Consider the following 14,703-nt stretch of genomic DNA (forward strand, 5'->3'; position numbering starts at 1 on the left):
CCTTGAGACAAAGGACTACAGAGCAGCTTCTTGGCATCACTGCTGGCTCCCAAGAGTCTTTACCCAGGGTCCCATTTGTATTCTCCCAGACTGCAGTTGCCTATAGCAGCTTAGATAACCTTCCTCTTGCTGTGGCCGTTGGTTGTCTGTGATGGTAAGTGGCATTTCCCCCTGCAATGAGGAGGAAACTCAGAGGTAAGCAAGTGTGAATGCATCCTCTTAAGCTTTTCAAGTCAGACACCTTTATTTCAAGTCCACTGTCCCTGTGTTGCAGGTGATATGCAAATAACCTCACAAGAAGAACTATAGGCAGGCACAGAACATGAAGCAGTCAAGGTATTGCCTCCTTGGCTTCCTCTGGAGTGATTTCCTGAGAGTACAGCTCTGTAAAGAGAGCAGGCAGCCAGTACTGAGGTTCTCCTGCTGCCTGCGTGTCCAGCCAGGCCATTCCTTCCTTCAGCAAGTGTTCCTATACAGAGAGAGCAGAAACTGTGAGTGAAACTCAACCAAATGGCTGAAAAGCTATTCACAATGGAGACCTGACCCCACTTCCAGGGTAAAGGAGGGTGTAGGATCTGGGCTCCAGTAAGCAGTTCAGGCATCCAGCCATGGCCACTGTGTATTCCTGCAGGACCTGAGCTAATGAGCCAGGGTTCAATGGAGACGAGTGAAGCCCCAGGAATCTGCAGCTTCTGAGGCTCTGCTCTCCTCCATGTATGTTTATGCTGGGTGTAGTCTGCAATGGCTCTACCACCCCGCTTTGGACCCCGTGTGCATTCCGTGGTCACAGCCCCAGGCTGTGTCTGCTATGGGAGCAGTCCCTCCACACTCACACTGAACTCCACAGTGCACGAGCCCATACCTACCAGCACTTGCTTTGCACGTTCCATCTCCCACTTCAGGCTGGACCTGATCTCACTGACTGTTACGTAGCCCTTCTTCTGAAATGAGAGGGGAAAACGTGGTGTGTTTCCAGTCAAGACAAGTCCGTAGTTCAGAAGAGCAGGGGCTCTTTTGCCTACATCCCTGCTCTACGGTTCCCTGGCATGGAAGCAATAAGGTTCTTTCAAGGAGGTTGTATTTTAAAGCCTTCTGGCTCAGTACCTCTGCCAGCTGCAAGACGACCGTGTGATCCATGTTCAGTTCAGCTGGCACTGACTGGACCAGATATGTTCCACCAACAGGGATAATCCCAAAGCCGTTCCCCAAGACCTTCAGTTTCTTGATTGCACGCAGGAGATCGTCCCTGAGAAGCAGAGGTCAGTGCAAGGCTTTAAAGCAAGAGCCTCTCTCAAATACACTATGCAGAAGCTCTGAGCAATGAGAGCTCCCTGGAACTTGCTGCAGTTTCAGCTAATTTGGATACAGCCATTTAGAAGGAAGTTTGTGCATCTGTGCCTCCCTTCAGAAGGGCAGACTTGTATTAGACACACTTGTAGCACCTGAGCTGCAAGTGCTGATCTTCAGCCTCAATGAGTGATGATGGTGAGCTGTGTCCTGTCTGCTCCTGTGATGCTGGGTGTCAGCCCCTTCCTTACAGACTGGCAGCAAGAGCTGGGTTGGCAGTGAACCAACTGTCCCCAGCTCAAGCCCAGAGTCCTTTGTGCCTTAGGGCTCCCAGAGGAAACAGGCTGCTGCCTTCTGCAATGGTTAAATCATTTTCCTCCCGAATGCCACCCAATTCCCCTTCCCTGCAATGCACACTCACTGGCTGACATCCTGAGCAAACTTCCCCCTTCCCTTCAGCACTTGCTGATGAAGCTCTTCCAGTGTTATCAGACCTAGGAGACAACAGCAAGGGACAGGAAAGGGTTAGTGCACAGCATCAAACCACTCCAGCAAGAGCAGTCAAGGGTCCTTTGTGTGCTTGCCACTGGCTCACCCCTGCTTTCCATTCTACATGGGGCTGTTCATTGTTCTCAGCATCAAGTGCTGGGTGAGATAAGCCTTGAGTCACTTCTGTTCCCAGAACTAACATGCAGCACTTGCTGTTGCCTTCTCTCACAGATGGATCAGACTCAAGTTCTAGCTGCTGTAGCCCATTCCTGGTCTCCCACTGTGCTTTTGGAGTGAAGAACATCTACTATCTTTTAGTTAGGCACTTATCCCTGGTATTCCAACTCTTCTGGACACTGCTGTGATGCTTAAGAGAGAATCTTAATGCCAGGCTCAAAGCAGTAACTCACCAGCTTCGTACCCTTCAAGCCTATCACCGACCCCTGCTTCTTACCCAAAACCCCGTGGGTTATGTTTTGGCACCTAAACAGGGCAGAGCTGGCTGATGGCTGTAGCTGTAACAAGGCTTTCTGGGGCCAAGGAAGGCAAAATTGCCATGAGGATCTCCTCGAACCCAGAGCAGGGTCCTCACCTCCATTCCTGTGCTTCAGAGCCAAGCAAACTTCAATGATCTGCACACCCAGCTCGTAGTAAAAGTCTCCAACTCCCAGCATCTCGGACCAGAATCCTTTACCAGCTGTGAGGCAAGAAAAGGGGGAAACCATCCTTCCTTAGTCATGTAAAGCAGGCTGCTCACATCCTTGCAGTGAAGACTCAGACCTATTAGCAAAGAGCCTTTGTTTTGGTTATCTCCATGTGTTTTCCCCCACCCCTTTAAGTAAACAGCACCCAAAGGTGCATCCCATCAAATCACAAACCCCAGGAACCAAAACACCTTCCTCAGGGCCACCTTCCCCCAGCTTCACCGTGAGCTCTGAGGCCCATCAGTGAGTGTTAACCCCTGGTGCCTGCTCCTCACATGCCAAAGGATCCACTCCGATGGTTGCACACATGTCCTGGAACTGGACCCGGAACTCGGGGTTCTTCCGGATCTCTTGCTTGTGTTTGCTGGCAAACTCCTCCAGGTTGGTCTTGAACATGTCCAGCTGCTTGGACATCTGCAAGGGAACCGCGGGGAAGGGTTTGTGCCTCCACACTCACTAACGCAGCTCCTCCATCAGCCCCCACCAGGCACTACGGGAGGCCTCAAGCAGCAGGTCCCTGATGCGCTCCCTGCCCGCTGCTGATGGCCTCAGAGCACAGCGGGGCCGAGGCCCTGCGAGCCCCATCGCTGCCCACCTGGGCCAGCTGGTCTTCGGCCAGGACCGTCCCTCGCTCCTTGTACTTGGCCTGCAGGAGGAAAGGGGGAGGATGGAGCCGGTACCGGAGGGGCCCCGGGAGCCCAGGGGAGCTGCGGCCGCCGCATCCCGGCCTGGACCCCGGGGCCGGGCTGGACCCCGGGGCCTGGGAGCCTCGGCTCGGCCGGGGCAGCGGATCCGGACCGGGGAGCACCCCCCCCCCCCCCCCCCCGGAACCGGGGGTGTCCGGTGAGTCCCGGCCCCGCCCCCCCCCCTCCGGTACCTTCCCCTCCCCCCTCCGGTACCTTCCCCTCCCCCCCCCGGCCCCGCCCCCTTCACCTCCGCGAGCTTCTTCTTGGCGATGGCGCCCGCGCCCACCCCCCGCCGGTGCATCCCGCTGCCCGTCGCGCTGCGGTGACGTCACTCTCCCGCGACTCGCGGTGCCGACGAGCATCAGCCACCCCCCCCCTCTCCCCCCGCCCTCCTCCTCCTGCGCACCCATGGGTGCTCCCATCGTGTAACGGGGAACCCCCCCCCCCGGTATCCCTGACCCGGGGCTGTTTGGGGGGGTCTCTGTGGGGTGAGGGGTGCCCGAGGGGATGGAGCCCCAAAGGGACCCGGCTCTGTGGGGCTGGAACCCCTCTGTACGGGGGGGCCGCAGGGCTCGGGTCCGCACAGGCGGAATCCCACATCCCAACGATGTCAGTGGTTGATCCGCATTCCAGGAGCCTGGAATCCCGTGGGCAGGAGCTGCCGGTGCTCCCGGTGCTGCAGCCGCGCAAGGAGCCCGGCTCGGGAGGACGCTTGCTCCGGTAGCCAGGCAGGGCTGGTTTGTGGCCATCCCTAAGCAGGGCTCACCCAAAGCCTGATCTCAGCTTCAACTCTTTATTGCGCAGGAGCACAACAGAAAGGATGCGACAGAGCAGAGCGAACGGGAACGTTCTTCCTCCTCCGTGCCATGAGGGATGGAGACTGCTCCTCGGCAGCGCCCTGGGCTTATGCGGTCCTAGCAAAGCAGAAGGGAGAGGGAACCCCATGAGTTCCTATGGGATTGCGCTGAGCCCGCAGGGAACAAGGCACACGGTACTGCTTTCTCTACCAGCCGCCTCCCTCTGAGCCCTGGGAAAGCCGCTTGGGCAGCAAGGTGGGTATCAGAGTCAGCCTCTAATAGGAAGGAAGATAAAGAAGAGCTGCCTCTTATCTCCTGTGTTCATGGATGCTTCATCCCTGTTCTTGGGAGCACCCAGTGGTCATCCAAGGCAATGCTAAACCCTGAGCGCTGCAACAAGCACCTGTGGCACAAGGGCTGGAGCAGGGCCCGTTGGGATGCTGGTAACAATAGGAATAGGGAGAGCAGGCACTCACGTTGCCCTGCAGAGCTCAGTGGACATCAGCCATGTCAGGAACTCCTGGCTCAGAGCATCCTTCAAACCCTCCGAACCTTCCAGAGAGCTGCAAGGAAAGAGCCAGAGGAGAGGCAGGGATTCCAGCACTGCACAGGAGCCTCTCGCATTGATCCTTTCCTTGTCTTCCAATGCCTTTGACTCACATAAACCCTCAAAGGGCTTTAACCTCCTTGCCCTCAGCGCTGCCTTGCTCTTGGCACGTTTGGGCTGCCAAGGGGGGTGAGGAGGAGCAGCCCAGTGCCCCCCCCTGCACCCCAGCTCCTCCTGGAGCCAGCAGGCAGCGAAACAAAGGCAGAGCGTGGGGGAAGCAGCGTCTGGGCTCCAGCCTCACAAAGGGGAGGCTTTGTTTGCAAGCAGCACTTTCCTCTCCACGTCCTGGGGTTTCTTTGCAATTAAGCAGATTAAGGGAGACACTGGGAAGCAGTTTTTGCTTTAATGAAGCTAATCAAGCTGATTAATCCCGAGCATCAAAGTGATGCCTTCCCCCTCCCAGCCCAGGTTAGACAAACATCTGTCAGGAGCAGTTTGGGGTGCTCGGATCCTGCTTCGGAGCAGGGGTCAGGCTCCGTGACCTCCCGAGCTCCCTCAAAGGCCTCGTTTCTTTCACTGTGGACGAGGAGCAATGCTCAGGGTCCGAGGGCCTGGCCTGGGCCACCTCTGTGAACCAGAGCCCAGCGCGTTTCCCTGCCCTGGGGCATCCCCCGCACCCTGCTCCCATGCAAGAAGCTGTTAAAGACAACAGATCCTCCCTGGAGGCCGGTCCTGGGCACCTGTCCCTCACTCCCTGCCCTTACACATTCCATGGGGTTTGCCAGAGGACACCAGGATTGTGCCTCAAGGATGGGGGCTGCATGTGGTGAGGGCTTTGCTTTCCCCTTCTTGCCACCATTTTAGGCTTAAGCAACAGGAACCTGTTTGGTTTTGCAGACCCCCCCTTCCACGTGCAAGGAAATGCATCCCTCCTTCCCTTGGGGGGGGTTTGCTTTCAGCACACCGGGTGCTGGGAGCAGCTCTGCCTTTGGGCTCCTGCTTCCTTTGCTGTTTGAACATTAGTGCCATGAGCTGAGGCTGGGGGAGGTGAAGCCGGCTCTTGTCAGGCTGGGGATGTGCTGACACAGCACAAAGCCGTGTGCTCTCAGCCAGATGGCTTAGGAAATGAAGGCACGAGCTGCAGCAGCGCCAAGCTGGGTTCCCTTGCACTGAGGAACCCATTCTGAGCGAGCTCCTCTCGCCATCGTTATCGACAGTAACCTTGGAGGGATGCTCTGAGGGAAGATGTGGTTTGTTTCCTTTCCAGCACACACCTCCCTGAGCGTGTGAATGAGTTTGCATTGGTTTGGGCTGAAGGCACCTGAAAGCTCATCCAGTTCCAGCCCACGGGTAGGGACACCTTGCACTAGAGCAGCTCGCTCCAAGCCCCATCCAACCTGGCCTTTGTTGTTCCCCCCCCTCTCTCTCGGGTTGATTGATCTAAATCAAAATGTTCTGCAGAATGTATCACTTAAATCTCATTTTCATGGGGAACATCCCTGGAAAGAGCTCAGTTTGGGTTGTACCAAAGAGCTCGGTTTGGGTTATACCAAAAAGCTCAGTTTGGGTTGTACCAAAGAGCTCGGTTTGGGTTATACCAAAGAGCTCAGTTTGGGTTACACCAAAGAGCTCGGTTTGGGTTATACCAAAGAGCTCAGTTTGGGTTATACCAAAGAGCTCGGTTTGGGTTATACCAAAGAGCTCAGTTTGGGTTATACCAAAGAGCTCAGTTTGGGTTATACCAAAGAGCTCGGTTTGGGTTATACCAAAGAGCTCAGTTTGGGTTATACCAAAGAGCTCAGTTTGGGTTACACCAAAGAGCTTGGTTCTGGTTTCTCTGTTCTAGTGCTGTTCAAGGAGCGGATGCGTTTGAGCCCTCCCAAGAAGCCAGGCTTTGGCCTTGTCAAAGTGCTGGGGCTCAGTGAGGCTGTGCTGACATGTACAAAACAGCATCCACAGAAAGCCCCCGCTCGTGGTCTCTTTTCAGACTGGGAGAAACGCGTCGGGTTTGGGCTTCGTGCCTTTGGGAGGAGGAATCACGAACCCATAACGTTTCCTTGTGACAGCAAAGTCCTTCTGTGTGCCCCACGACACCGTTACCATCGATACCTGCCCCTCAGGAGCCACCCCCTGGACCCCTCCCTGCACACAGCCCCCCTGTTCCCAGCCTCCCGGCTCACCTCGGGGGTTTGCTGCCTTTCAGGAGCCAGGAGAAGAACTCTTTGGCTTCCTGCGTGCTCAGCTCCAACCTTTGGCCATTGGCAGCGGCTCCTTGGGGCTCAGCTGCCCTCTTGTACTCCTCGATCATGTTGCTGGAAAGGCGAAACGGGAGGAGATCAACCGGAGATGCCACAAGAGGGGGCCCAAATGCTGCTTTTCCACAGCTCCCTCCCGCTCCATCAACCAGCGGCTGTCTCGGACAGGGACGGGGATGGTTGTGCTGTGTGCCCGCAGACCAGAGCAAAAAGAAACCCAACTCCCTATAGAATCATTGCTACATCCTGGGCTCCGCATCCTCCTGGAGCCATCCGGTGGCTGACGGCAGCTGCCAGTTGGGATCGTAGGAGCATTGGACTCACTCGCTTTTCTTCTCCCGTCTGGCTAGCAGCCACTCCACGAAGTTCTTCTTCAGCATGTTGTCCATCGTGCGGCTGTAGTCGCTGGCCAGGGTGGCCTCGGAGTAGCGTCTCTGCAGCGATCGGGTGCTGGGAGTCCCTGCACTGGCGCTGGGGTGAGAGCACAGAGTCAGGCACCCACAGCGAGTCTGCACTACGGGGGCTCTGCTGGGGCTCCCTGCGGTGGCCACGCGGTCCCTGCATCAGGGGTTGGTGATCTCTGTTCATCTCCCTTGGCACAGTGACTGCTCCTGCCCTGGCAAGGGGCTGGCATCCTCCCCATCCGTTTTACTGGCTGCTCCTGCAGTGGCAGCTCAGGTTTGGCAGCCTGGGAGGGGATGAGCTCTGTTTGCTGATGGGCTGGAGTCGGTGGGGTTTGCCCTGCTGGATGGCTCACAGGGAATCTGGCTCTGTGCTAAGGCACCAAGTGGGCTCAGGCTCCTTCCTTCAGGGACCCACACACTGAGGACCAAGGAAGCCTGTTCCTGTATCCTCAAGAGGTTCAGGTGTGGATGGAGGAGACAAGAGCTGACCTTGAGACCAGCACAGACCTGCTAAGTGTCGACACAGGACTGCTATGTGGGACTGCAGCAGCTCTGACTGCTCTAACAAGGATTCCTTCGGATCACCCGGGATGGTAGTTGGGAATCCCATAGCAGGAGTCAGGGGAAGTCTCCGTTAAATCCCTGCTTTATGCAACTGGTCATATTTTCAGCAGCTTCCAAATACTGCCTGCCTCGAGCCTCACTCATGTAAGATGATTACATCTTGTTTCTAGTTCTCAGCCAACCTTCTTCTCTTCCTGGTTTACTTCCAGCTTGTTCCTCCTAACCCAGAGCCATGAAATTTATAGGGAAAACTTGGGAGTTCCTGGCTCTGGCTCAAAGGCTCAGGCCTTTATTTTGATATCTCTCTTATCATTTGCTCATCTCTGTATGCTTGGCTGTCTCTATTATCTGACATCTACCTCAGGACTCATGTTCTCACCTACTTATCAGGATGCCAATGGAAAGAGTCCATTTGCCTCCAGAGAGGAGCTGGAAAAGACTCAAATACACCATGAGCTTTCCAAAACACTTACCCCGAGACAATCTCTTCCATCAAAACGAAGCCCAGCGAAGCGAGGAGCAGAGAGAGGACCTTGAAAGACATCATTTCCTCCACTGGTTTCTCTGTTCAAAAGCAGAGGGGACAGAGGGAACAAGTGACAGGATGCTGAACCCGCAGGGACGGGTGGTGCTGGGCACGTGCCTCTGCCTGTAAATGTGTCTCCTCATCCCCCATGCTTCAAGCAGCCTTCTCCATCCTACAAAGCCCTCTTCTGCCGTTCCCCGTTAAATTCCTTTTTCAATGCCAATGCTCTTTCCCACCGTGGTGTCTTTTAATGTTGGTCCCCTATACTTTTATTGTAACCATCAAATTCATTGTGGGTCGCACATTCCTGGAGTCAAGGGCTTTGTCTTCCTCCATGTTTACAAGCTGACCCTGTGGGTACCTCATTGTGCTTGAAGGGTCGATTCAAGCTGGAGTATGTGAACGGGAACGTATATCGGATCAGGCAATTCAGCAGCCATGGCATCCTGCTTATCCCACACTGTGGTTCTGCCGGCTTTAGGAGCCTGAGCTAATGCCTAGGAGGGTTTCTGCTGGGAGGGATAAAGCTTTAGGTAGGGACTGGAGCCAGAGTCGGTGAGTATCAGATCTGAAAAATATCCCATGGACAGCATCAGGATTGGATTCCAAGATTAGTTTCAAGCTGTTCCTGGTCCTCACGTCCCCAGTTCAGCTCCGTAGCCCTTGGACATTTGAGCTCTTTTAATTACTATTCCAGCTCTGCAAACTCCAAACAGAAACGGTTTTGATCCTGGCTCACAGATCTGTTTTGTTGGTCCTCACCTCACTCTGTTGTGGCTCTTTCTGGACACAGCATTGCAAGGGAGAGCTGCCCTTAACAGGAATAGTTCAGCAACAACAAGAGAAGGTTTCTCCCAGGACTCAGGTATCCATCCTTCCAAACTGTATTCCTATGTTGATAGAACTTTATCCCTCTAAGCTGTTATTTAGCCTCTTAAACCAGCCCAGTTCCCGTTTGGGACAGAGAGAATGTACAAGTTGGATGTTGTTTGGAATTGGGGCATTCTTTTCCTTCTGGAAAACTGGGACATCTTTTACTCATGTTCTCAGCCCTTCCTATTAGGAGAAAACCACTCACTCTGCTCCATTCTCAGCTACAGCAAGTTCTGAGGAGTGCTCTTAAAAGCAAAGGTGTAAGACTGAGCACTGGCAAAGTCTCTTAAAGCCATAAAAGACAAATCATTGCAGAGTGTGTTAACAGCAAAGTAAATCCCATTCCACAAGAAGCTGAGGAGTATTTAAATGAGAACAGGGAAAAATGATGATTCAATAACTGAGGTTTTCCCCTCTTATTGGCTTTTTGTTTCTTCTCTCGGTGGTAGAACTGTGGGTATAAAGATGCATCTGAAAACAGGGAAGTTGTGCGAGAATCCTGTGATGCTGGAAGGTGATTGTTGGTGATGCTGGGAGAGCAGAATTGACCCCAAAACGGAGGAAAAGCAGAATGCATTTGCAAAGAGTATTAACAAACCATTTTGGGATTAATAGAGGACTCCTTTGCCTGGCTGGCAGTGATCTGGAGCATGGAGTTTGCTGCGATACTTTATGCTGCTTTGATCCTATAATTTGCCTTCTTCACAAAGGGAGGTACAACTGGTGGGATCTTTACAACACAGAAGTCTTCCTGCCCCCTGTGCAATCCTGTCTGCATTGGAAGAAGCATTGTCCCTGTTTATCCGTAGCTGGGAGGTCCCAAACAAGCACCTAAGAACCAATTTCTCCTTATTTCCCTGTGTAGGTGCAGATCCCAACCTGCTGCTATTCCTCTGAAATAACAGCATTTCCCTTTGCAATCCACCACATCCATTACTGCAGAACCAAAGGGATGAGCTGCTCCTGCTCTGCTGCTGCCTGACCTGCTCAAACACTGCTCACTCCAGCAGCTACCTTAGGAAACCCATTCAGAAGGGAGACCAACGCGGAGCTTCTTACCTTGCTCTGTCTCTGAAGCTGCCTGGAGGATCTCAGCTGGTTCTGGTGCTGAGCAGACCCTTCAGAGCTTTTATATACGTTCACTGTGCAGGACCAAACCCACTTGCATGAGGTAAACAGGAAATCAAGCACCTAATCAATGTAATTCAAACCCATTTAGAGCTGCTTCATTAAGTCTATTGACCTACAGAGGAGGAAAATAACCTTTTAAAATATGTTGACATTAATGGCAATTAAACATTACTATATCACGAAATCGAGAGCAAATATGGATTGGGTGTAATACATGTGGCATTAGTCTAAACCTTAATTCCATATAGCATCCCCTTTCCATGGTAAAAACCTCCTTAACTTCTACTTTTTCCTTTGGCAGTGTAAGTGCTATCTTAGTTCCAACCTCCACCTCCTTTTCCTTACAGGAGGAATAACTTTGCTAAACTCGATAGCTCCCATCATGGTTATTTTTGTCACCATCGAGTCTGAGCATCATGAGCAGCCCCTTATACAACCCCCCAGACACTGAAAACAGCATCTGTCCCTCAAAACATGTGCTCCGAGAGGGGAAAACTGGGGATGGAGACTGGCAGACAGGAAACCAGTAGGAAACAGGGAGGCAGGAGGGTGGTGGCACAGCAGCAGCCTGTGTGGGGTGAAGGGCGGCAGCTGGACCTGAGCACCCATTGGGGCTTCTGCTGCCCTGAGTGAGTGATGGAGTGTTTCCCTGCGGCTCTGCAGCTGCTGGGGACGTGGGTCAGTGAGGCCACCACCTCACCCTGCCCTTGCACAGCTGGATCCAGGAAAGCAGATGTTCTGCAGATGTTAACTGTGCCATCAAAGTACAAGGGGTAAATCCACTCCCATCAGCTCCGAGGTGACTATGTGCATGGTAAGATACCTCCCCTGCTCCTGACCTGCCCCTCTTCCCCTGGGTCTTTCTGGGAGAGCTGGTCCCATTACGTTTTAACACGGAAATCTCGGTCAGGGACCGGTCTAGGATTCCCATCATACCCAGCTCCAACCTGAAGGAGCAGAGCAGGATGATGTTGGTGCCTGCCTCTCCCCCAGGCTGAGCACTGCTCCCACCGCTGCTGGAGCTCAGCAGTGCCCGTGGCTGCGAGGGCAGTGCTCGCTCCCGTCCTCGCTCGCTTCCCTGGAGCGCTCTGAGCTCTGCAGGGGGTTATCCAAGTTCCAGCCCTCCCCTCGGCTCCATCACCGGGTATTGCTTCCTGAGAGCAGGCACCCCCCACCTGGCTGTAGGAGGGATGTGCGCATCCTCCCAGGTCTGTGCTGGCTCAGCTACCCGGGGATCTGTGTGGGTAAGAGCAGGATTTCGGGATGACGGGAGGAGCAGCCCTCATGGAACTGCAGTAATCAGGGTAAAACTGAAGTGCCGGTGGTTTGGGCTTGGGAGAGAGGGTTTCGCTGTGCTGGCTCAGTGCCCTGGTGGATCTTGTCCTGAACACGTGCAGGAATCCAGCGGGATGAGGTTCCCGTCTCCATGTCAAGGCTCCCATTTGGCACTTCTGGTCCTACAAGCGATGGGGTTTTTCTGCTCTTCGGTGTCAGACACGGGCTGCTTTCAACCTGTGCTCTGCCCCGGGAGCCTGCAGAGCACAGAGGGAGCCTCATCCAGCTCAGCCCTGCATGGGCACTGGTGAGCTCCTGCTGCCCTGTGGTTGTACACCCAGCAAAGAGTGTTGCATCTCTATTGCATTAAGATGAAGGCTCAGAAGGACATTATTAGCGTCGATTAAGAGTTTGGGGCTATTAGGAGCAATTACTACTTTCACAGGAACTATTTAACATGTGGCTTAGTCCCTTAGCTAGCAACACACGAGCATACCAGGGTCTCCACGAGCTTTTCCCCCATGCAGGAACGTCGTGCCTGCTGTAATAAATGATGCACTATAATAGTTATATTATAGGAACCAATTTACACTCCTAACACAGTTGCTAATCAATAAAATGGAATAGTTTATCCCCATGTCTTTATTATATGTATTCTGGGTGCTTTGCTCCCAGCCAACTCAGATATCTTGTTTCTCCAAAGTGCAGCCTATTTGTTTTCCTCTCATTAAGTGCCTCTGTAGGATATAAAGTTAATAGAGTGAAATAAATATCCAGCAACATTAAATGCTGACCCAGGGTTCACAGTTACGGTTATTTTGGGGCATCTGCTCACGATGTGGTTTAGGACAACAGCATCACTCCAGGATTTCACACACCCCCCGATGCCAGGTTGGGTCTGGGAAAGCAATGGGTGAGATGCTGACCTGGAGAAGGGCCCCATGCCCACATCTGTTTCCTCCAGGGTAATGGGAGCTCTAATGAATGCTGCAAACCTTGCTCTCCTCCAGCCTCAGCCCATCACAGCTACGGCAGCACCACCCTCACGGTGTTATCTGTGCTCTGCTGCCTTCTCTGATAACATGAATCATCTCACCAGCTTCAGCTGGGTCCCTGCTTGGGACAGGGGAGGCTTGAGCTTAGGTTTCACCCAGCCACCATTAAACAAGCTGAAGAGGGGAGCTGGGGCTGCCCTGCTTCCTCCTGCCCTGCCTGAGCCAGCTCTGCTCTTCACAGCAGACCTGCCTCGAGGAGTTGGTGTTTCAGGAATTCGGGAATGTGTTGGGAAGGTCACAGCTGCGAGGCTGAAACAGTTTCTGCTCTGCTTTGAGACACCGAAACATCTCAAGGGCAACTCTGATTACCAAGCATTTCAAGTATTAGATGTCCCTGTAATCACGGAAAATAGGGCTTGAAGTGACCTTAAGAGGTCACTCATTCCTGCCCCTGCTCCCAGACAGCCTCAGCCCTGCTCTGATCTGCTCCCAAAAGCTTTTGGAAACGAAAAGGCTGCAAATCCCCCGATCCATTTCTTGTGTCTCGCTCTAACATCTCACCTCCAGTGGCACAGCTCCCACCTCTCTGAATGGGGTGAGTAAGGGTTCCCCTTCCCCACTGGAGCAGTGCTCTTTGGCTGCTGCTTTGTGTGGCACAGCTCAGAGCACCTCAACTCTGCCAGAGATGGATTCAGGTGCTGCATGTCCCAGGTGAATACAGCACTTTCTGCTCTGGTTTGGGTGCAGGCATCAGGCTGGTCTGAGGTTCCCAATTGTAACTGGCCATGAGGCAGCAGTGTTAGGATTTGCTCTGTTCCTCAAAGCCCAGGGAGAGAGGAAGGAGGGATTGGGAAGCTTCTCACTCCCATCCTCTCCCTGAAATCACAGGCACTGGAACATCATTCAAACCCTGGTCCTGATCTGGGGCTCATTCTGAAGGTACAGAACCTCAAAGCTTTCCTTGGGAGCTCATTCCCTAGAACACCAGCAGTGCTCATAGAGGAGTGTGGAGCACTCTTGAGTGCAGGAGGGATGGGCTGGATGGGTTTACAGAGCATCTTCGGAGTGCCAAGCACTGCTTCATCCTCTCTTGTGGATCCAGACCTGTTTCCTCCTCCAGCGCTGATGGGAATGGAGCAGGTCTTTTCACAACGGCAAAGTACCAGGTATGTCTTAAATGCCAACACTCCCTTCTAACAGCAACCAAACCCTAGGGCCTCTTAAGGCTCCGGTGCTTGTTCTTGATGAATTCATTCAGCTCATTGGGGTGGCTCTTGGAGCTTCCTGCCCATGAGCTCTTCGGGTGGCAAAAAACCCCCACGACAATGAAAAATGGGAACCACAAAGCATGGGGAAGGTGAATTTCTCCTTGCTGCCTGCTCTGCTTGTTCCTGAGATGCTCGTCTTAGCCCCCAGGAGCAGGGACCTACAGGACAGTAACTGCTGTAACACAGAGCCCACCACAGCACCTGCAGCATCCATGTGGGGAAGATTTATTGGGACCACTGAGCTGCACGACCACAACTTATCCCTCTGTGCAGTGACAGCATCATCGCTTGTAGAAGCTGCAGAGATGATCTGGACTCGCTCTAGCATCACACCTGCACCTCCTCCATCCACCCCTAAGCCCTTTGCCTGGTCCACTTGTCCTGATGTGAAAACCATCCTTGATTCCCCCCCGTCGAGCAACGATGGAGCCAGAAGCAACCAGCTGTGGAGATGAGAGCGGTGGAGCTGCGGGAAAGGAGAGGGAATAATCAGTCCTGCTCCATCCGGAGCGTGTACCAGCAGGACAAGAAACCAGAGAGCACAGCCCATGGTGAGGAGCCTGCCCAAGTGGCTGGGTCAGTAACGTGGGATTAGTTCTACCTCGTGCCCTCGCTGCTCTCCTAACGTCCCCTCCTGGCAGCCTGGCCGTGGGGTTTGGCTCCACGTTGCCATTGTGAAATGAGCTCAGTGTTTTCAGGTGACCCAGGGCAGAAAGTGGTGCTGGGCACTTTCCCACCTCCCACCATAGCTTGTTTTGGGTAGACAGAGTTAGGCAAGGCTGGTGTTAGCGGCTGAGCCCTTCGTTACCTTGTGCTGCAGGGATGAGAAGCAGTGAGAGCTGCAGAGCCCCTGCTCTTCATGGGGGTTTAAGTACTACAAGGCCCCCGAATTTGTGCTCGGG

General features: G+C 53.6%; 2 protein-coding genes across 2 annotated transcripts; both read right to left on the reverse strand.

Moving 5' to 3' along the window:
• Positions 1–219: 219 nt before the first annotated feature.
• SNF8 (SNF8 subunit of ESCRT-II) lies at positions 220–3,490 on the reverse strand. The gene is made up of 8 exons (XM_034070340.1): positions 3,414–3,490; positions 3,076–3,126; positions 2,756–2,894; positions 2,369–2,473; positions 1,709–1,781; positions 1,105–1,246; positions 867–941; positions 220–469 (listed from the first exon to the last, which is right to left on the reverse strand). The coding sequence occupies exons 1-8, from the start codon at positions 3,465–3,467 to the stop codon at positions 332–334; spliced, it is 777 nt and encodes a 258-aa protein (XP_033926231.1). The 5' UTR covers positions 3,468–3,490; the 3' UTR covers positions 220–331.
• Positions 3,491–3,948: 458 nt separating this feature from the next.
• GIP (gastric inhibitory polypeptide) lies at positions 3,949–10,223 on the reverse strand. Its single transcript, XM_034070341.1, has 6 exons — positions 10,192–10,223; positions 8,207–8,297; positions 7,090–7,236; positions 6,691–6,822; positions 4,440–4,526; positions 3,949–4,080 (listed from the first exon to the last, which is right to left on the reverse strand). The coding sequence occupies exons 2-6, from the start codon at positions 8,278–8,280 to the stop codon at positions 4,071–4,073; spliced, it is 450 nt and encodes a 149-aa protein (XP_033926232.1). The 5' UTR covers positions 8,281–8,297; positions 10,192–10,223; the 3' UTR covers positions 3,949–4,070.
• Between the last annotated feature and the right edge of the window lie 4,480 nt (positions 10,224–14,703).

The sequence above is a fragment of the Melopsittacus undulatus genome, chromosome 17 (assembly GCF_012275295.1).
Source record: "Melopsittacus undulatus isolate bMelUnd1 chromosome 17, bMelUnd1.mat.Z, whole genome shotgun sequence".
Taxonomy (NCBI): domain Eukaryota; kingdom Metazoa; phylum Chordata; class Aves; order Psittaciformes; family Psittaculidae; genus Melopsittacus; species Melopsittacus undulatus.